Source organism: Citrus clementina, unplaced genomic scaffold (assembly GCF_000493195.1).
Source record: "Citrus clementina cultivar Clemenules unplaced genomic scaffold, Citrus_clementina_v1.0 scaffold_4, whole genome shotgun sequence".
In the NCBI taxonomy this organism is placed as follows: Eukaryota; Viridiplantae; Streptophyta; class Magnoliopsida; order Sapindales; family Rutaceae; genus Citrus; species Citrus x clementina.
In genome coordinates this window covers 24,897,223-24,916,603 of record NW_006262274.1, presented here as the reverse complement: position 1 = coordinate 24,916,603, position 19,381 = coordinate 24,897,223, and the positions used below count along the sequence as shown (strand labels likewise).

The following is a 19,381-nucleotide window of genomic DNA, read 5'->3' as shown; positions in this document are numbered from 1 at the left end:
TCCGATGACAAAAGTGTCTTTTCCTCTGTATCATATCTCTTTTGCATATACTTTTGGGATATTCGATGACAACAAGCCCCATCATTTACTTTCCATCAACTGTTTCTTCTGTAAATTTCTACTCCAATTCTATTTATTTATTTATTAATTAAATGTAATCTTGGAAGAATCTGCATCAGTTGCTGCATTTCAAAGTTGAAGCTCTCTCGTCCTTTAGAGTTAATGGCTTAATAAACAAGTTTGTATCAGTCAGAATAATACAAAGAACAAGCAGCGTGTTGGGTTTGGTTTTTAATAAAATAATATAAAACATAAAAAAGATGCAGGGGGTTAGGTTTTGTTGCAGAGACGGACAAGGCAAAGAGGAAGTGACAGCGAATTGCAACAAAGCTGATCTGGGTTTGCTAATTTTAAAATCCAGATGCTGGTATGGCTTTTTCAGATATATTATTAGTTCCTATCAGCAGGGGGAAAATATTGAATTTTAACAACCCCCCCCCCCCCCCCCCCCAAAAAAAAAAACCGGTTTATGTATTAAGTAAGGCAAAATGATCTCCAACAGTTCAAGTCTTCAAGAATGTGAAAAGAGAGAATAATAGAGCACGGTTGAATATTACAGCCACCAACTTGGACACTGCAAACACAACTTTTTCCAGTAACTGATTATCCGAGCCCCGACTATAATATGCACAATAATCAATTATTATACTACGAGACTCACTTGTCTACTTGGCCATATAAATCAAGACTTTGACTTTTGTAGATAGTTGATGTGTTGACGCTTGATGCACAAACAGCAATACAGCATAATCTTCTAGTGCCATCTACCCTTCAAAAAATCAAAGGTCATTTCAGGTAGGTGGCTTTGAAGTAAAGATTAACAGAGTAGACACTCTTGCCATAAGAAAGAAATAATTTTGACTGTTTGTCATATTGCAATTTATTCATTTATCAATGTATTTTCCCCTAGACAACATATATTAGAAAATATAAAAAATAAAAACCAAAAATCAATCCATTCTTACCATCCCTAGATATAAAAGCACGAAAACTTCATTTTTCATCATTCCAAAAACCACACATAATTCTCGCTACTATTGAAAATTACCGATTAATCAGTTAAAAACTGATGTCCAACGAAGCATATTGCAATAGCACAACTCTTGCTGGAAAAAAGAGAAAGGGGAGGTGGGGGAAGAAGAAGAGAAGTGGGGGAATGGTGTTGTGGCACTGCTAAATAAAAATTTTGGCAAAAAGAAGAAACACACAGCAAACCACACAAGAAGTTCATCGTAATAATTTTAGTGTCAATTAGGGAACAAAAATAGCCATATGACTCTCATTCCGGTGCATTATTATGCAACACAACACAAATATTTAATAATCCCAATAATGCTCCAACAAATACAACAAATAACCAGCCTCCACCTCTCTGAATACTCATTTTACCTTAGTCAGCTCGCTTTCGAATCTGATTTCGTGCTGGCTTTCGAATCTGATTTTGCATCTCCTCTTGCCTCAGCACCCCTTGTCTCTGCACTTTTCACCTCACCAGAGCAGCATCCACCACCACCATGATGATGATGATGATGGTGGTGGTGGTGGTGGTGCCCATGCTGATGACTCTGCTTTCCTTTTAGCTGCTTCCGCATATCATATGCATCCTCTCCATCAGCATAATACTTTGCCTCCACATCATGAATTTTATAACCTAAAGTTTCTGTGTACAAATTAAATGCTGCCCGGTTACTCTTCCTAACATGCAGTGAGACATACTCTGCTCCAAAAACCTGTATCAAATCACTCTGGTGAGTACTACAAAAACTTGACGCACCTACAACTTCTTGAATGTTTTAGTACTTCACTAAATCTGCCAACCAAGATTTCAACCAAAAATAAAATAAAATAAAATCTTTAAAAGCTTTAAATCTTTGCATCAGTCAAGCTTCAAATTTAGCTTTCAAAATTTCTTTTACGTTAAAAATTAGGCATATCAAAAGCAATTTTTTCTAATCCAAAATTTACTTTCACAGGCTAGAAATCCACTTAGAAACATCAACTACACAGCTCTTAAAACTCACAATCCAATTTTAACCTATCCAATAACGTGTTTCAGCTCTATGGACTGATTTGATCACCTTGAACTTCTCATAACCCTAATTTAAATATTACATAATGAATACAAAACCTCTTTACCACCCCAAAACAAATCGTTCATATATTTTCAAAACTATAAACATAAAACTACAATACCCATACGATGATAAAGTTCTAACTTCGTCCTACAGTAAGGACAAATAATAATAATAATAATAATTTAAACTTTCCAGTTCAATTACATACAAACAACAACAAAAATAACAAAAGGCACTACATCTATTAAACGTTGACCTGTTCCATAGCTGACTGTGCAGCATTCATAAGCTTAGTGGCCAATCCTAACTTGCGATGCGTGCGAAGTACGGCGAGAGAGGTGATGTGGCCGTGACACTCGTTGCTTTCTTCTTCCATCTTAGCCAATACGTAGCCGACAATACGGCCGTTGTAATCTTCGGCCACGTAGAGCAGCTGCGGCCACGATAAAATGTGGTAAAAATAATACTTCATCTGGTAATTTTCCGGAAGACAGAACAAATTGCAGGCTTGCATCGCAAGCAAATCGTCTACTGTCGCCTTGCGTATGCACACCATGGCTTCTGTTGATTTTGATCGACTCTTTTTCCTTCTTTTTTTTTTTGGTTTAGGGGTTTAGGGTTAGGGTTTCGTCGATTTGGTTTCCGTGGTGAGCGAGAAGAGTTAGCAAGTCAAGGCCGATGAATATTGACGATATCGTGCCCTCAATTGGGCCGCCAATTGGGCTGTTCACTCTTTTAACCGATGAATATTGATGATATCGTACCCTCAATTGGGCTGCCACTGGGCTTTTCTATCTTTTAAGTATGTGTGTAACTTGCCAGAAAGAAAACAAACCGAGAGGTCGTCCGTCATATGGTCCAGACATGATTGCTGTCTATTCATTAATTGGAAAAGCCGGATTAGTGAAGAGTATTCTGTTAATATTTTCATTTGTCTTCCTTTCAAGAACTAATTTGAACATTCTTGATAGAAAGTTCAATATCAAACCACCAATGTGGATGTGGTCATTCAGTCATAAATCTTGACCTTGTGAGCGTGAATTTCTTTTGTTTTTGAGATAAACGAGCAATATCTAAAATATTTAGGCAACGGTTGAAGAGTGTTTGCAATTGCTGTATTTCTACTCAACTTTACAAACACTGTAATTACACACCTCAATTCAATCATAGCCTTGGGCACTAAGCTATAGACTATAAAAACAGGAAAGTTCGTATTAGTGTACAAGGAAGAAATTGATGGAACAGGGCCACGGACCAAGTACATTTTAAGTTGAATTCAGGCAAAAGTCAAAGGTATTTGTCGGAGTAGTTAAATTTCCATAATCTGATGTACTTGCTATTGTGTGTAGTGACAACTTTTTTCATCCCAACAGCTAAACATGTAATGGGAGGTCGTTTGGTTTTGGGAATTCGATCAATACAGCAACCTGCCGATAGCCTTCTTCCTTCATTTCTTTCAATTACTCCAGAGACTTTGTTGGAGGAACTTGATGCTGAGCCAATGTCCATTACACATCTTGATAGAACTTCTCCAGTGTTCTGATCCAAAACACGTAGTACACCATCTATTCCACCAACCACCAACGTTGAAGTATCGTTTTGCAAGTGTTGCAAAGAATATACAACATTTGGACTTATTCGAGTCTCCCATAAAGATTTCATTGTCCTGCACGATAAACAGGAAAAAAATCACTTCATGATATTAATTTATTATTTTTTTAATAAATTAAGTGATAATCAATGATCATCTCCACCAAATTCCATGTTCCAAATTACCCATATGCCATTTGTCTATTATAAAAAGTTTGATTCATTTGCATACCTAAGATCCCAACAAGATGCATATCCTGCTGTAGTTCCAGCAAATACCAGACGAGAACATGGGTTGTAACACAATGTCTTTATGCCTGTCAGCTTAGATGAAATAAAGTTTTTAAGTAACCACTTGCAGATTTTCATCAATGATAACTGTATTGCTCAAGACAAAAGCCAATTAGGGTTAAAGAAAAAGGGAAGAAAACAAAGAAAAAATAGCATATGGAGGAATTGAGGGTACATCAGGCAAATGATATGACCTGTACAATCAGTTGATCTAAGGGTAGCTACCCGCTGATCAGAGGAGAGACCAGATATTGCGATACTGCCCAGGGAGGATCCACTAATAATTAACTGATCCTCACTCAAAGATAAAGATGTTACTGGTGCACAATGCATCCTGCAATTTTGAGGAGATTATACCATAAGAAATCCATAATCCTCAGAGTTAGTAGGTGAAAGACTGCAGATGTTCGGACAAACCAGTTCATCTAATAAATAAAAGACAAAATTTAACTATTAAGATATCATGTAAGACAGGAAAGGAAAGAACAAACGATAGATAAAAAAAAAAAGGAGCAAATTTGTGACAGCAAATACCTAATGATTTGAGAGCATTTTCTACTATACATGTCAAACACACGGGCAGTCCCATCCTCACATCCAACTACAGCCTCTGGATCAAAGTATCTGTAAGAAAGAAAGAAGCAAATCACTTTCAGACATTGTAAAAGCATATCTTTCAACATAACAAGACATTGCAGAGTACCAGTTTATAACCTATAATAAGTACTTAGAATGACATGGAAGGGGAAAACCAAAGGACAAGAGGAACTCATAGTTCTATGAGCACTTCGAAGACGAGGCGAAACAAATACATTCCCTGAACTCCAAAGTCATACAGTTAAGGATTTCTACATTACTACATTACCAAGTTATGATGCTTAGAATGAGACAGTCCACTCAATATAAGGGAAAAACAGAATCCTGCTTGTGTCTTTCCAGTTTAATACTTCAATTCTCTACCTTATAGATACTGACAACATAAAAATATTTGACTAGCTTATTTATTACTTCGCAATACTAAACTAATTCAATACATACCATTAACATTTTCAATAATTGTAATTAGAGCATCCATCTACATACCGCATACATAAACCCTTCATGAATGTGCCTTCACGTGAGGGAAATACACTCCTTAAACCGTTGCGCCTCCATATGCATATACGTGTGCCAATCAAACCAACAATCTAGAAATGATACGTGACAAAAAATAAGAGATTCTCTCCGAAGCTTAAAAAGTTAATCCAAACAGTAGTTCTTAATATAAACATATAAGATGCCATGTAGATTTATGATTAAAACCTTTGTCTATTCAAAGAACAGTACTGTATTCTTGCATGTGAAGCAATGGAAAGGAGAAATGAAGCTACAGGGTCACATCTTACATAAACAAAAACAAAACATAAGGATTTGTTTTGAGTTACCTTGCTCTCATCAAAATCAAAATCAACCAGTGAAGCTGCATTTGGAAGTGAATACTCTTCCACACATTTGTATCCTTCTAGTGACCAGAGCCGCATAACCTGGGATGATTTCCAACCAAATCATTAGTAGAATGACGATGCAGAGCAAATTTCAGCACGAGGAATGCATAAAAGGTATTGGAATCTAACAGAAGTTTCTAGAGGAATACAGCTGCTGCGAAATGGTAGAACATGACTTTTTAATTCACATGGAACCTAACACGTGAAACCCTGGGAATGCTTGAAAATTTTCTGTTAAAAGAAACAGTTACTGTCTATGTAGAAAAGATTCATATATGATGGACTCATATCCACATTTGACATCCAGCTTATCGGTATTGGAAACCCACTTGATACATATCGGATATACCGAGCCAAAGCAACATCGAGGTTATCCCGATCCTCTTTATCATCAATTTTATTTTAATTATTTTCTGATAGGAAACTGATTTTTTTTTTTTCTTTTACCATCATTGATCATCTAAAGAGTTGATCATAGATTCTAAGGAAGCAAAACTAAGAACTCTATTGAATAGTCTTTCGCATAAAAGTTACATAAGTCATGGATAAACAAAAAAATTGACTCTTAATGAAATACAACAATCATGATGGTTAGGTACTTAGTTTACAGCTATCATACCTTATCACCTACACCAGTTAGAATCAAACCCCTCTTCATTTGGCACTGATCAACCCTAAAAAACAGCAAGATTAGAAAATAATACAATACAAAAGCTCCAACACATAACTAAAACTAAGGATTAAAAACTCAAAAATTAGTTCAAAGCCCTAGTATGTATTTTGTAAATGCTGAATTAAAATTTGAGACACAACAAAACAAGCCACAGCAGTTATTACCCAACTGAATGAGCTTTCCATTGATCAATATCAATTCGACCTTCTTCTAAAGCAAATCGATGGTGCTTCATAGCTAGCTCCTCCAAATGCAACCTCATCGAAGAACCCGACGTATTCGAGAAGCCATGTAGCTTGCAATAGAGTAGTTGTAGTAACTTACATCTGTTTATAATGGCGTTCCTTTACGCAAGCAGTAACAAGAAGTATTAATTTATTTTCCTATTATTCGCGTAATTTAATTTAATTTTTAGTTAATAAGCAATTAAGAAAGAGTAAGGGATTAGTCCAGTACCAGGACTTGCAAACGGCAGAACATCTAACGAGATCGAAGAACCCGAGGGATGAGAAGATCATACAGATTATGTCGCCGTTGAGGGATTCAATTGTCGCCCGAGGTTTCGAGCTTCTCTTCTTCGGCGGCGGTGACCGCCTACTGGACCTTGTGCGCTCCATCGTCTCTCTGCCGTTGGCGGTTGTCCAACTTAGTGTGGCACGAGAGACGAAGGTGGTCGGAAGGTGCTTGTAATTTGTTTGGATAATTTATTTATTTTCAAAACCATCCTTTTTATTTTTTGAATTTATCATCTTAGGTAGATATATATTTTTTTTTATCAATTTAGTATTATTTTACTTTTTAAAAAAATATAAAATAAAAAAAATTAAAGATGATTCGAAAAAAAAAACTATTAATTTTTAAGAATTTTAAAATGTTGTTCGAAACAAACATCATCGAATTAATCGGATAAAAAAAGGAGTAAGAAAGAAAGGGATTATAATTTATGAAGTAACTTAAAACCAATTAATTTTAAAATCCATGTACGAAAGGGCCCGCGATCCTTCAGTACATGGGGATAACCCAGACCCATCAACTGCTTTACGAGCGCGAGGACAATTGGAAAAGCAAATAAGGTCCCTAAGACAAATGCTTTTGTAATAAATTTGATTAAAGATGGTAAATTAAACAAAATTTTTGATTCAATGATTTTAGCGTCAAAAGATTGTGGTGAAATGATTTTATTAAAAAAAAAAAAAGAGAAACCTTGGTTGGATTGAATTTGAGGGATTGAGATCTTCTTCTTCTGATCTAAATATTTTTTAATTTTTTACATATTTTATGTTATCTGTATTTTAATATTAATAAATATTTAAAATTTAATTATTATTATTTTATTTATTAATTACTAATTATATTAATAACATTTACTCAGATAAAGATAGATTAGGAGAGATCCTAATCCGAACTTGAGTTGAGAGTTGCGCGTAGTTTGACTAGTAGTTTATTCTCCTCGTTGACGCTTATTATCATTTGTTGCAATGTGTCGACTCTGACTGGCTTGTTTCATATTTTCTGTAAGTTTGAAAGTTTTGTTGGTCTCGTAATTTAATGGAAACAATTGATGCACCGAGCGAAACAGAAACGGATGATCTCAATTCCACAGAAATCTCTGACGAGGATGATTGTGGTATTTCTCAATTCAATCTTGATTGTTTTAATCATATTCATCCAATGGTGGTATTTCTCAAGTTTGAAAGTTTTGTTGGTCTCGTAATTTAATGGAAACAATTGATGCAGAGGGCGAAATAGAAACGGATGATCTCATTTTCACAGAAATCTCTGACAAGGATGATGGTGCTATTTCTCAATTCATTCTTGATTGTTTTAATCATATTCATTCATGTTCTAATCTTAAATATCATCATATGCTAATGTTGTGCTATGTACGTGCTTGTCCTTCTTCAGACTATAATTTGTTGCTCTGGCAAGCTTTTGCTGGCCCTCCACCCTCACTGCCAAAGAAAGGAGACCTGGTTGTGTATTTCCCGCAAGGTCATTTGGAATACTCTGCCCCTGCCTCTGTCTCAAAAGCCCCACCCACATTTGATCTCAAACCTGAAATTATATGCAGGGTTGCAGATGTTCGGTATCTGGTAAGTTCTCCTTTTCTCCTTTTTTCACCTTTTAGTTCTTCCGCAATTCCCATTTCCTCCCTTCTTGTTTGTTCATTTTGTTGAATTCAATCACCCGAAACAGGTTTCTAAGAAGACTGACAAGGTCTATACCAAGATGACTTTACTTCCTTTACCTGAGGTAATCAGTTGCTTTAACTCATAGTAATGTACTGCTAATTGGTTTTGAAAAGTTACAGCTTTTAATTATTACTTCTCCCTGGAGCTGGGGGTCAAATTTAATCTCCATAATTATATACGATGATGATCGTAATGTTTTCATTTTGCATAGATGGTAGGTGAAAATTTTAAGGGCAAAGAGCTTCAAGACTTGGTTGTGGACAACAAGAGGGATGGTGAGGGATCAACAGCTAATTCCACCCCTCCCTTGTTTTACAAAAAGCTCAGAGCTTCCGATCAATCCAAAAAAAAAATCGTGATTCGTGCCAAAGATGCCGAGAATGTTTTCCCTTTTCTGGCTCATCTGGTGTGATTTTAAGCGCCTTTTTTCATTTTTTGCTAGTTGCATTCTGATGGATCAGTTACTTAAATCTTGTTCTAAATTTCACATTTGCAGCACTATAAACAGATATCCCATTCCCACACCCAAGAGGCTACTGCAAAGAAATTCTATGGACTATACACTGGAATTATTGACTGTATTCAGTTTTCCTGTTTCAGGATTATAAGAAGCAAATCAACTATTCAGTTATTGCCAAGGATGTCCATGGAGTAGCGTGGAAATTTAATTTTGTTGATGGTACTTATGGTAGAATTCTGATTTAAGATTTAATAATTAAATGAATTATTAATAGGATTCAGTGTTTAATATCCTTTTAGGGAAGTCAAGACGGCATTACCTTACTGTGGGGTGGAAGTATTTTGTGAGACAGAAGAATCTGGTTCCAGGGGATACAGTGATATTTATTAGGTATGCATATTGAGTCAGAATTATACTCTTGATTGGAAATCAGATGATAACTATTTTGTTTGGATCCAATTTAGTTGAGGGACAGCTCTTTTTTTAGACCTAACAAGCCAATCTGCAAAAACACAATTAAAATCAATACAAGGACATAAGGTAATCCATCAAAATGATGTAAGTAGAAAAACTTCACAGGTCCTAAAACCCATTAAAATGTTATAAGTGGTTACAATTTAACTGCTGTTGCTGTGCTGCCTGGGAAAAAAAATGCAATAAAATTGGAGATATTTCACCTTCATCTTTTGTCCTTATTGCTTTGATCCACCATTGAATAATCGGAGGTTCCTGAATCTTCTAAAAATTGTGTTTGTAGGGACGAAAATAATAAGCTGAGGTTGGGAATTAAGAGATCTATTCAAGCTGTAAATGATGTTCCTGGTTCCATTATTCAAAAGCACAATACATATCTTGATGTCCTCTCTCCAGTGGCTGATGCAATATCCAACAAGAGCACGTTTGATGTCTTTTACAGTCCAAGGTACCATGAATACCCATATTCGATTGCTTTGTAAAATAAAAAAATAAACAATAGCTGTTTCTTCTCCTATTACCATTATTTCTATTAACTTCGTGTCTATATTTAGGCTTGGTACTTGAGTGGTTATGGTAAATCCTACCATTGCAAAATGTAATTTTTTTTTTTGTTTTTTTTTTTATAAGTGGGTTTGTCTAAAACTTAGATGAGATCAGTCTTAGCACAACCATGTTTTTATTTAGCAGTACCAAACTCCATATAATTTGGATGATAAATATTGAAGCCTGCCTATGCCATCTAGTAGTTACCCAAAATTCTGAAAGAAAACCTTTGGAGTACTTCGATGTCCTGGTGGATGAATGTGCGCCTCACATGTGAATAGATAAGATTTTTGAAAAAGAAAAATGAAACTTTTGGATAACCAATCATAAAACTACTTTGCTGAACTGATGCTGTTCTGTGGAAATGAACTACTCACTTCTGTAGGTGATTGCTATAGTGTTATATATATATATATATATATATATATATATATATATATATTTATATATGTTCCTAGATGTTTGGATAAACATGAATACTTTCAGTCTAAAAGACAAGAAATTATTTGAACTCAATAGTCTTTGTAGATGTTGAAAGACTATTTATACATTACAACAGAAATGTTACATTTAGAATTATCACATTTCGCTTTTCTTGACCACAAACAATTAATGTTAAGGTGTTTATTGGATTTTATCTAACATATCAATTCATAACATGCTTTTTTAAGGGAGTGCAGAAAGTTTACATAAAACTTAGTTGTGATGTGAGTCACAATTGTTATAGCCTTATAGCAATCAATATCAGATGGGAAAAATAATTTTGTATCACTGATGTTTCAAATTTGATTGAAGCTAGTTCTTCAAAGTACATGATCACAATATAAATTTCAGTTGTTCAAAAATGTTGAATGCAGGGCCAGGCATTCAGAGTTTGTCATATGTTACCAAAAGTACATGAAAAGCATCAGAAAGCCAGTTTGCATTGGGGAAAAAATCCAAATGCAGTATGAAATGGATGATTCTTCAGGAAAAAGGTCTTGGAGATTCGATTACATATCATGTTCAAACTCCTATTTTTATCTAATAATTGAGATTTTCATATCATTTATGCTTTCTTGCAGGTGTAGTGGTGTGGTGATTGGAGCATGTGACTTGGATCCCAATAGATGGCCTAACTCAAAATGGAGATGCTTGCTGGTGAGATTCATTTTTTGCGCTAAATATCGGTATGAAATGTTCTTGGAAGTGCACTGCATACCTCTATTTGTGTAATTATGCATTCAATTTCTGATCATTTACACATGCTGTTTATTTTTCCTCAACAATGAGTAGATGACATTTCATTCCTTTGGTATGACGGTCAATTATTACCAACTCTTTAATGGATAAATGATACCACTTATACTGCTACACATACGTGATCTGTGCGAGCTAAAGGAGGAACAGGTGGAGATCTCCAAATTTTTGTACATTATCATATCCTATTATGATCCAACTTTCACAAACATTCATTTTTCTTCCTATATTTAATGATGTCAAGGCATTCGTGGCATTTTAGTATGTTTGTTTTGCAAATCAAAATGGTATCATTGCTGGTATAAGATGTCAGAATATACCATCATGATAGACATTTTCAGCTTTGTCATTCAGATTACAATGCAAGCACATTGTCTCCTTTTCCATTAGATAATATTTTGGAGAGTTGAAATCTTTTTGTTGCATTATGACCCTAATCAATTATCATAATATTTAACAGGTGAGATGGGAGGAATATATAGGCAGTAACTGTGAAGAAATGGTTTCCCCATGGGAAATTGATTGCTCTCTTTCCCTCCCATCAATGCTTCATTCTTCACCCAGGTTGAAGAGACCACGAACAAGCCTGCAGGATAACTTACCTGCTTATTCTACCACAGGTTAAGAACTTCTCATTGGGGTTAAATAAAGTACGGCATTCACTATCACTTCCATCATCATCATCATCATCATCATCATCATCATTTTTATCATCATTATTATTATTATTATTATTATTATTATTATTTTTTGTTTTTTTATCAGCAGGACTGGAGTTTCCAGAATCCTCCATAACTTCAGAAGGTGAAGGAACAGCAAGTCTAATAAATGCAATTGATTTAAATAGGCCTTTTGATCTTGAACCGCAAGCCCCAGTGCCTAAAAATTTTCTTGCACTTGCACTCTTTCCTGATGAGGACAAGATTTTAGGAATTAGAACTGGGGAAACTCTTGAATCCTTAGAAATTGATAACTTGTCTTCTTTGGCTTCCTTTCTGAGAAGCGAGTTAGCAGCCACTACTGTTAAACAGCTGAAGATCAACAAATGTCCAGATCTGGAGGTACTGCTTCATCGGATGGCATACACTTCTCTTGAATATTTGGAATTCAGTAGTTGTTTGTTTTTCTCTAACTCGAAGCGAGATTATTTTCCTACCACTCTTAAAAGATTGAAGATCTGTGATTGCACAAACGCAGAATTGATACTTAAAGTATTGATGGACCAAAAAGGCTTGGCCCTGGAGTCCTTGGAAGTTGATGGCTGTTCTTCACTCTTCTCCCTTCCAATAAACCAGCTACCTGCCACCCTGAGACATCTTAGGATAGTAAACTGTATGAATTTGAAGTCACTTGGTGAATCTTCAAAGATCAGAAATTGTGATTCTGTAGTTGGTCCAGAAGGCGAATCAAGCTTAGAAAACATGACATCAAGTCACACTCTAGAGCTTAGAGAGCTTGAGATTTGGGATTGTTTGGAGCTTGAGTTCTTGCCTGAGGACATGCACAACTTCACTGATCTTAATCTTTTGTCAATAAGTAACTGCCCCAGCCTTGAGTCTTTTCCAGAAGGAGGGTTGCCAAATACCAGCCTTACATCACTTTTAATTTCTGAATGTGAAAATCTCATGTCCCTACCCCATCAAATACATAAGGCCACGTCTCTTCAGGATTTAAGCGTTTCTGGTTGCCCTTCTCTCATGTCCTTTCCCCATGGGGGTTTGCCTCCTAATCTGATATCACTAGGCATTATTGATTGTGAGAACCTTATTCCCCTGTCTCAGTGGGAGCTACATAAACTCAAGCATCTCAACAAATACACCATTCTTGGCGGACTCCCAGTGCTCGAAGAGTAAATAAGATCCAGCATTGCTATTGGAAACTCATGTACGTCTATCAGTGGAATTCTTCCTCGTCAAACTGTGCTGCAGGGAGATGCAAAGTAAAAGCAGAGCTCAGCTCGTCCTTTTGTTAAACATGTTACTCAAGATGCACATTCATTAATTGCTCGAAGTATATGGTTTGGTGATGAAGTGTATCTTTTTGTGCATTGGGAAAATGATGTTTGCCCCGGATCAAATCCCGAAGCGATTGAAACGGCGTCGTTCAGCGCTTATTTCTTTCATTCTGATTTGCTACGAAACGATGTCATTTTGGCTTGTATAAAGTGAAAAAACAGAACCAGTTGCTTTTACTTTCCTCTTCGTTCTCTTAAGTCTTAACCCACTGCTTTTCCCTCTTCATTGCTGCAGAACCCTTAATAACACAAGCATCATTTTCCTTTGCCAGCGTATAAAGTGAAAAAAACAGATCCAGCTGCTTCTTCCTTCCTCTTCGTTTTCTTAACGCAAACATCATTTTCCTTTGTCTTGAGTTAGCTCTAGATGGAATAGTTAGATCTGAATTAAAACTATGTTTTTTTTTTTTCCCGTGGCCGGCTAAAGAAGTCAAAAGCTCATATCAAAATGCCAGTTGTGAGAAATTTTAAGGTAGCGCAGTACCAAGATTTAGTAAGATATGATTGGATGCGGGTAGAAATAACATAGCACAAATGTCACACGTAAGACTGCAAAATCCAAGTCTTTCAAAAGCAAATTTGGTTGTGGACGTTTGTGATTTGATTCTTCAGTGGCTTACAATTATCATTCAAGCTCTTTATACTTCTCATTCCATTCTTTTTATGCCAATAATTTAAAAAATGCATGCAAAGATTTATTTTCACTATTGTACAGTAGCCACTAGCCACACATAATAAAGAACAATTGAAAAAAGAATATGGAATTTTCTTTCTACTTTAATTTGGCCGCTTTTTATGCTTGAGCTACTTCGCTTTAATTTGTTTTGTTTGCTTTTAATCTGAAATGAGGAGAACGAAGATGAAGAAGCAACTTGGTTCTGTAACTTCTGTTGATGCTTTTGCGATTTATCCAAAGCCAAACGTCGTCGTTTCATAGCAAATAAAAAAAAAATTAATGACAAAACGGTGTCGTTTTAGCCAGCTTCGGGGTTTAATCTGGGATTTGACCCAAGACAAACATCAACGCTGTGTACATTGTGGGTGACTGGTTGATTGACTGATTCTAATTTTTTGTGTTCGTACAAAAAGAAAAATTCCCAAAAAATAAGTCAACAAAAACTTTTCCTTTAAATTAACTTTTCTGCAGTTCTGATTCGAACTTTTCTATCATAAAATGTAATGACTCTGTTTGTTAGGAGCAAGAGGTTCAGACTCCAGAGAGTAGAGAGGTCGAAAGAAATAACCTTTTTTTCAATTATTTTTTTGAACAGTAGAATTCTTGTTTCTATTTAACTCACCTATGATGATAAATAAGTTTAAAATGAGAAGTACACATCGTGCTCATAACAAATTTCTCTCATGAAAGATGATTAAGGTTGGCCTTTCAGTAAGGGAATTTGATGGTTTCAGGCAGCGTGGGTAGGATTAATTTAGTAAATTATGTAAAACAATTGGTTTTATTAAATAAAATATATAAAAATGGGAATTTAGCTGATAAAATATCATTAAATCCCTCTATAACCCAAAAAGAGGCTCTCGAAAAACCCAGCTAGAATATGGCAGCAAAACCATGACTGGTGAGAAACCCATTTGCTGTAATCAACTGAACAGTTCCTGAAGTAATTTTCATCCAATTTGCTCCAAGTTTTGTGATTTCCCATCACATGCATAATACATTAAGCTCCTGGCTCACAGGTAACAGCCCCGTTGAACCTTGTACTTCTTTATTCGAAAAAAAAAAAAAAAACAAGAATCTGATTTGAGGCAGCATCGTGTATCTTGGTTTCACTCCAAGCATTTCATTGACTTTCATCTGCATGTGGAACATGAACTACTGTTAGCAATAGAATAAAACTAATTAACAGATAAGTCTTCAGAAGTCGGGAAATATCGAACCTGAAATTTAGTTAGTAATAGATTCTGCTTCTCTTCTGGCTCGGGCTTGTAAGTTGAATGGTTATGGTTGGTGATGACTTGAAGAAGCATTAGAGATCAAGAAATTTTCAATTGACCTTAGTTTGTGCAGATCCCACTTGGATGGGGCTTCGAGGTTAATGCATTCTATGATACAAAGAGATTTCAGGTTGGGGGGCAAACCTCCTTCTGGAAAGGACTCAAGATGAATACAGTTGCTTATGGTCAAGTCTTGAAGTGATGTCATGCTGTGCATTTGGTTGGGCAGGGTTACGAGATTCTCACAGTCGGATATTGAAAGTGACTTCAGGTTGGGTGGCAGTCCTCCCGCAGGGAAGGACACAAGTTTTGGACAATTGCTTATCAACAGTTTATCAAGGCAGATGAAGTTGTAGAGGTCATCAGGTAAGGAGATAAGGTCCATGCAATTACAAATTTCAAGCATTTTAAGCCGTGAAGAGGATTTTGGACTGGAGGCTGAGAGGGATGATAAATTGCTTGAACAAATTACTGGGAATGAATTAAGTGAACATCCAGAGATCTGCAAACATTCCAGACAAGTGTTTTTATGCAATAATCCTGCTGGTAGGAAATTCAGATTTGGACAGTTTGAGATCTTGAGATGCTGAAGAGTTAGAGGTAGCTCACCATCAGGGAAGGAAATGAGAGAAGAACAGCCATCAAGCTCAAAGAATTCAAGAGACAGGTTCTTATTGCATGTTAAACCTGCAGGTAAGGACCGCAAAGCCTCACATTGTTGGATTTGAAGATACCTGAGACTGGATGAGGCATCAATCTCAGGAAGGGCAGCAAGACTTGGACAATTGATTATTTTCAATGTGTTGAGAGATTTGAGGCTGTGCAGTCCATCTGGAAGCTTATGAAGGTTATCACAGTGACCTATTTCTAAACATTCAAGTAGGTCCGGCAAAGCATGCCCTTCTTCGGGCCATAAAAGACTGATGGAGCACTTCCAAATTGCCAATCGTCGAAGAGAACTGTTGCGTAATAATCCAAATTGGTTGGACAAAACTAAAAGCTCATCACAGTTAACAAGCTGCAAATCATGAAGTACAGTTAATCTGTGGAAAAACTCACTGGCCAGACACCTGAGGCTTAAAATTTTGTAAAGACGGAGTTTCACTAGTGAGGTGAGGTCAACTATGCTTTCCAGAATCACTTGACCACATTCTTCTAAGATCAAGTTTTGGATCTGAGGAAGGCACGGAATCCAAGACAGTTCCCTGCAGTTAAGTATTTCAAGGGTTTTCAAGGAGACAAGAGATCTGGGTATCTCCTTTGAAAATTTTGGACAATTCTCTATACAAAGCTCATGAAGGTGAGGGAATTCTCCAACATCAGGTGAAATCCATTCCTCCCAGACAGGCAAATCCTTGAACTTGAGAGCTTCCAAGGACTGAAAAGATTTAATCGAAAGCCAGCTATCAGCATAAAACTCAGGTCCTACTCTGCTTATAGCATCCATCCCTTCGATAATGAGGTTTTTGAGAGAAGGCAGTTGTCCAAGTGGTGGCAAGTATGTGCAGTTTCTACAATTGATAAGACTGAGAAAGACTAAATTTGAATATGATGGATCTCCTGCCCACCTTGGAAATTTTGCACCACTGTATTGCTTAATGGAGAGCTCTTTAAGGTTCCAATGAGGTTGTAGCGCTTCAAGCACATCTTCATCTATCATACCATCATGACCACTACTCCATTGCAATTCCAATTTATTGAGGTACTTTTTATCCTTCAAATTTGCATCCTCGGCATCTGTGTCCTTGTCCACATTTTCCAGCCCAATGATGGACAGATCCCCTTTTAGCTTTGACAGATCCTTCAACTCCCTGATCCCACATCCACCATCTTTGCTAACAAGGAAAGAAGGCAATGTCCGCAGATTCTTCAACCCACCCATATGTGGTGGCAATTGCTGTAAGTTACATCCTCTGATATCAAGGAATCGTAGGTTAAACAGGTCCCCCATATGCTTAGGTAGTTGAATAAGGTAACGACAACTGTATAAAATCAATGTTTGCAGGTTGTACAAGGCAGCAATTGATTCAGGCAAGCTTTTGATCGAGGTGTTAGACAGATCAAGATAACGAAGGTGCTTCAAGTCACCAATCAGGTCTGGTAGCTCAACTATCTCATAGTGACTCAAAGATAGAACACGTAATCGACTAAAATTTTTGAGTAGATCATGTGTCACCTTCTTTGTTATGCGACAAATTCCAAACCCACCATCCAGTGGTAAGAAAGTCCGTAAATATTTATGGGATCTGAAGGCCTCAAATCTCATGAAGGCATCACGTCTCTGGCGAATGTACGACAAATGACGAGCCTTTGCATGATTTTTGTGTTGACTGTTGTCCTCCAACCTAAGACATCTTTCCCCAGCAGCAAACTGAGCCAAATCATTAATGAGGTCGTGCATTATGAATCGAGAAATATTCCTACTAGAACGTTGGAAGAGTGACCTTGAAAGTAAATCATGGAAATAATGGCTACCAACATCTTCGTTCTGCATGTTTCTTCTTGGTTCGTACATGAGACCTTCTGCCATCCATAAACGGACTAGATCATTCGCCTCAAATTCATAGCCCTTGGGGAAAATTGCACAATAGGCAAAGCAGGGCTTCAAATGAGAAGGGAGATGATGATAGCTCAAAGCTAGTCCTGGAAGAATGCCAGTTTTCTCATCTGGTAATTCCCATACTTCACTGTTCAGAATATGTTGCCACTCATCAACGTTGGATTTAGAGCGTAATAAACCCCCCAGTGCCTTTGCTGCCAAGGGTAAACCTTTACATTTCTTTGCTATTTCCTTGCCTATACTCTCCAAGCTTGGACGCGCTTCAGGATTCAGTTTAGAAAATGCATGTTGCGCAAACAACGACCAGCAGTCGTTGTCTGACAATTCTTGCAGATGAAAAACAGGAACAGTGCCCACAATTTGAGCAACATTTTCGCTACGGGTTGTGACGATGATCTTGCTTCCATGCGCTCCTCCTCTAAATGGAAGCTGCAGCACTTCCCATTCATTGTAATTCTCACCCCATAAATCGTCCAGAACAAGTAGATACCTTTTTAGGGTCAGCTTCCTCTTCAGAGCACTTTGAAGTGGTTCAAGCTGTGTGATATGGCCACAAGACTCACCCAACGACTCAAGGATCGCCTTTGTTACCTTAACCAAATCAAATTCATCTGAGACAAACGCCCATGCCTTGAGTTCAAAGTGGTCATTCACCTTTTCATCCTTATACACAACCTGAGCCAAGGTTGTCTTGCCGACACCGCCCATGCCGACTAAGGGTATCACACACATTCCGTCATCAGTGGCTTCAACATCCTTTAGCAAGAAATCAATCAATTTGTCGGCATCTTCTTCCCTACCATAAATGCGATCATCCACCAGAGAAGTTGTGGGTATCCTTCGGAAAAGGCCTATAGGCCTCTCGAGGGTATCATCTCTCAAACCAAGCTCTGCCTTTTGTTTCACAATATCTCCCAATCTTTCAGTTACACTCTTTATCTTACAGGCCAACTGCAAGTTAAAGAAAACATTCAAGTGGCTGAACATACCGTTCAACGGGTTTCTGTTCTCTTGCCTTTCCGCTTCCAATCTGCACCGCAGTATTTCAGTGGAAAATTCATCCAGCACATCTTCAGCATCATCAGCCACATCCCGTAGCTCGTCCAGCCACATTCTGACTGCCATGTCTTTGACCTGCTTCTCCTCTGCATCTCTAAGCACTACATTTATTTTTGAAGCCAGTAATGTTAAGTTTTTCAGTTCTGCATCAATTTTCCATCGGGTAGCAACGTTCAGCAGCTCAGGAGAAGCCAACCTGTCAAATAATACTTGAAGGAAAGCAGAAAGAAAAACCTCAGCCACTGGCATGGTTCCTGTCCTGTCTAACAGTAATATAAAGGTGCTGTCTTTTGTCTTTTGGGTGTTTTAAAGATGAAGAGAAGCAGGATTTGTTGCTAAATTTTGCTCGCTTCCTGCCTGTCTTGATTTTCAGTGACTTTTTTAGTTTACTCTCAATGAAGAAGGGACGTGGCTGAATAATCAAGTATTCCTGGGAAACTCACCAACTCAGCGCGGTGATGGCTTTGAACTTTGAAGTAAACGCATAAGTGGCAAATTAAGCCCTACGGCTTTCACTTACGGAAATTTATATATTAAGGCCAAAATTTATAGAAGTAGATCGAACTAGACATGACATGTAAATTATTTTGGCTCTTACTGACTATTATTTGCTTGTCTAATTGTTTAAAGCATTTTTTTTTTTTTTTTTGTGGATTGTCTATCTAGTTTCGGAATATTTATATATCCAAAATATTTATTTTGGCTACTAAA

At 37.0% G+C, this 19,381-nt stretch overlaps 4 protein-coding genes across 9 annotated transcripts; 1 reads left to right on the top strand and 3 right to left on the bottom strand.

The window, feature by feature from the left end:
- Positions 1–526: 526 nt before the first annotated feature.
- Positions 527–2,830, bottom strand: LOC18045402 (N-terminal acetyltransferase A complex catalytic subunit NAA10). 3 transcript variants are annotated; one of them, XR_002906138.1, is made up of 4 exons: positions 2,392–2,830; positions 1,450–1,790; positions 722–829; positions 527–634 (listed from the first exon to the last, which is right to left on the bottom strand). XR_002906138.1 is itself a non-coding variant. In XM_006438884.2 (3 exons), exons 1-2 carry the CDS (start codon positions 2,689–2,691, stop codon positions 1,455–1,457), a joined length of 636 nt encoding a protein of 211 aa, XP_006438947.1. In that variant the 5' UTR covers positions 2,692–2,830; the 3' UTR covers positions 607–829; positions 1,450–1,454. The 3 variants fall into 3 exon arrangements, 2 of the variants coding, with proteins under 2 accessions (XP_006438947.1, XP_006438946.1); XM_006438884.2 differs by having other exon boundaries at positions 607–829; XM_006438883.2 differs by having other exon boundaries at positions 607–824.
- A 406-nt stretch (positions 2,831–3,236) lies between these two features.
- LOC18045401 (F-box/WD-40 repeat-containing protein At3g52030) lies at positions 3,237–6,915 on the bottom strand. Its single transcript, XM_006438880.2, has 9 exons — positions 6,630–6,915; positions 6,338–6,517; positions 6,120–6,174; positions 5,441–5,539; positions 5,100–5,203; positions 4,551–4,640; positions 4,211–4,350; positions 3,958–4,042; positions 3,237–3,801 (listed from the first exon to the last, which is right to left on the bottom strand). Exons 1-9 carry the CDS (start codon positions 6,788–6,790, stop codon positions 3,423–3,425), a joined length of 1,293 nt encoding a protein of 430 aa, XP_006438943.1. The 5' UTR covers positions 6,791–6,915; the 3' UTR covers positions 3,237–3,422.
- A 685-nt stretch (positions 6,916–7,600) lies between these two features.
- LOC18045400 (auxin response factor 4) lies at positions 7,601–13,364 on the top strand. Of its 4 annotated transcripts, none has more exons than XM_024186047.1 (12): positions 7,601–7,800; positions 7,911–7,967; positions 8,079–8,266; positions 8,370–8,426; positions 8,577–8,771; positions 8,966–9,044; positions 9,125–9,215; positions 9,583–9,747; positions 10,703–10,822; positions 10,910–10,985; positions 11,545–11,734; positions 11,850–11,934. In XM_024186047.1, exons 1-11 carry the CDS (start codon positions 7,722–7,724, stop codon positions 11,707–11,709), a joined length of 1,272 nt encoding a protein of 423 aa, XP_024041815.1. In that variant the 5' UTR covers positions 7,601–7,721; the 3' UTR covers positions 11,710–11,734; positions 11,850–11,934. The 4 variants fall into 4 exon arrangements, with proteins under 4 accessions (XP_024041815.1, XP_024041816.1, XP_006438940.1 ...); XM_024186048.1 differs by having other exon boundaries at positions 11,853–11,915; XM_006438877.2 differs by having other exon boundaries at positions 7,604–7,800; positions 11,545–11,704; positions 11,853–13,364.
- Positions 13,365–14,616: 1,252 nt separating this feature from the next.
- LOC18045399 (putative disease resistance RPP13-like protein 1) lies at positions 14,617–19,200 on the bottom strand. Its single transcript, XM_006438876.2, has 2 exons — positions 14,995–19,200; positions 14,617–14,911 (listed from the first exon to the last, which is right to left on the bottom strand). Exon 1 carries the CDS (start codon positions 18,917–18,919, stop codon positions 15,056–15,058), a length of 3,864 nt encoding a protein of 1,287 aa, XP_006438939.1. The 5' UTR covers positions 18,920–19,200; the 3' UTR covers positions 14,617–14,911; positions 14,995–15,055.
- Positions 19,201–19,381: the final 181 nt, after the last annotated feature.

Excerpts from the sequence above, each read along its gene's own strand:
- LOC18045402 (XM_006438884.2), bottom strand. The coding sequence starts at position 2,691 with ATGGTGTGCATACGCAAGGCGACAGTAGACGATTTGCTTGCGATGCAA. Across the intron at positions 1,791-2,391 it reads CACAGTCAGCTATGGAACAG|GTTTTTGGAGCAGAGTATGT; the intron begins GTCAACGTTTAA and ends GATTTGATACAG.
- LOC18045401 (XM_006438880.2), bottom strand. The coding sequence starts at position 6,790 with ATGGAGCGCACAAGGTCCAGTAGGCGGTCACCGCCGCCGAAGAAGAGA. Across the intron at positions 5,204-5,440 it reads TTGATTTTGATGAGAGCAAG|ATTGTTGGTTTGATTGGCAC; the intron begins GTAACTCAAAAC and ends TATCATTTCTAG. Across the intron at positions 4,043-4,210 it reads TAGATCAACTGATTGTACAG|GCATAAAGACATTGTGTTAC; the intron begins GTCATATCATTT and ends CTAAGCTGACAG.
- LOC18045399 (XM_006438876.2), bottom strand. The coding sequence starts at position 18,919 with ATGCCAGTGGCTGAGGTTTTTCTTTCTGCTTTCCTTCAAGTATTATTT.
- LOC18045400 (XM_024186046.1), top strand. The coding sequence starts at position 7,722 with ATGGAAACAATTGATGCACCGAGCGAAACAGAAACGGATGATCTCAAT. Across the intron at positions 7,801-7,910 it reads CTCTGACGAGGATGATTGTG|AGGGCGAAATAGAAACGGAT; the intron begins GTATTTCTCAAT and ends CAATTGATGCAG. Across the intron at positions 7,968-8,078 it reads AATCTCTGACAAGGATGATG|ACTATAATTTGTTGCTCTGG; the intron begins GTGCTATTTCTC and ends GTCCTTCTTCAG.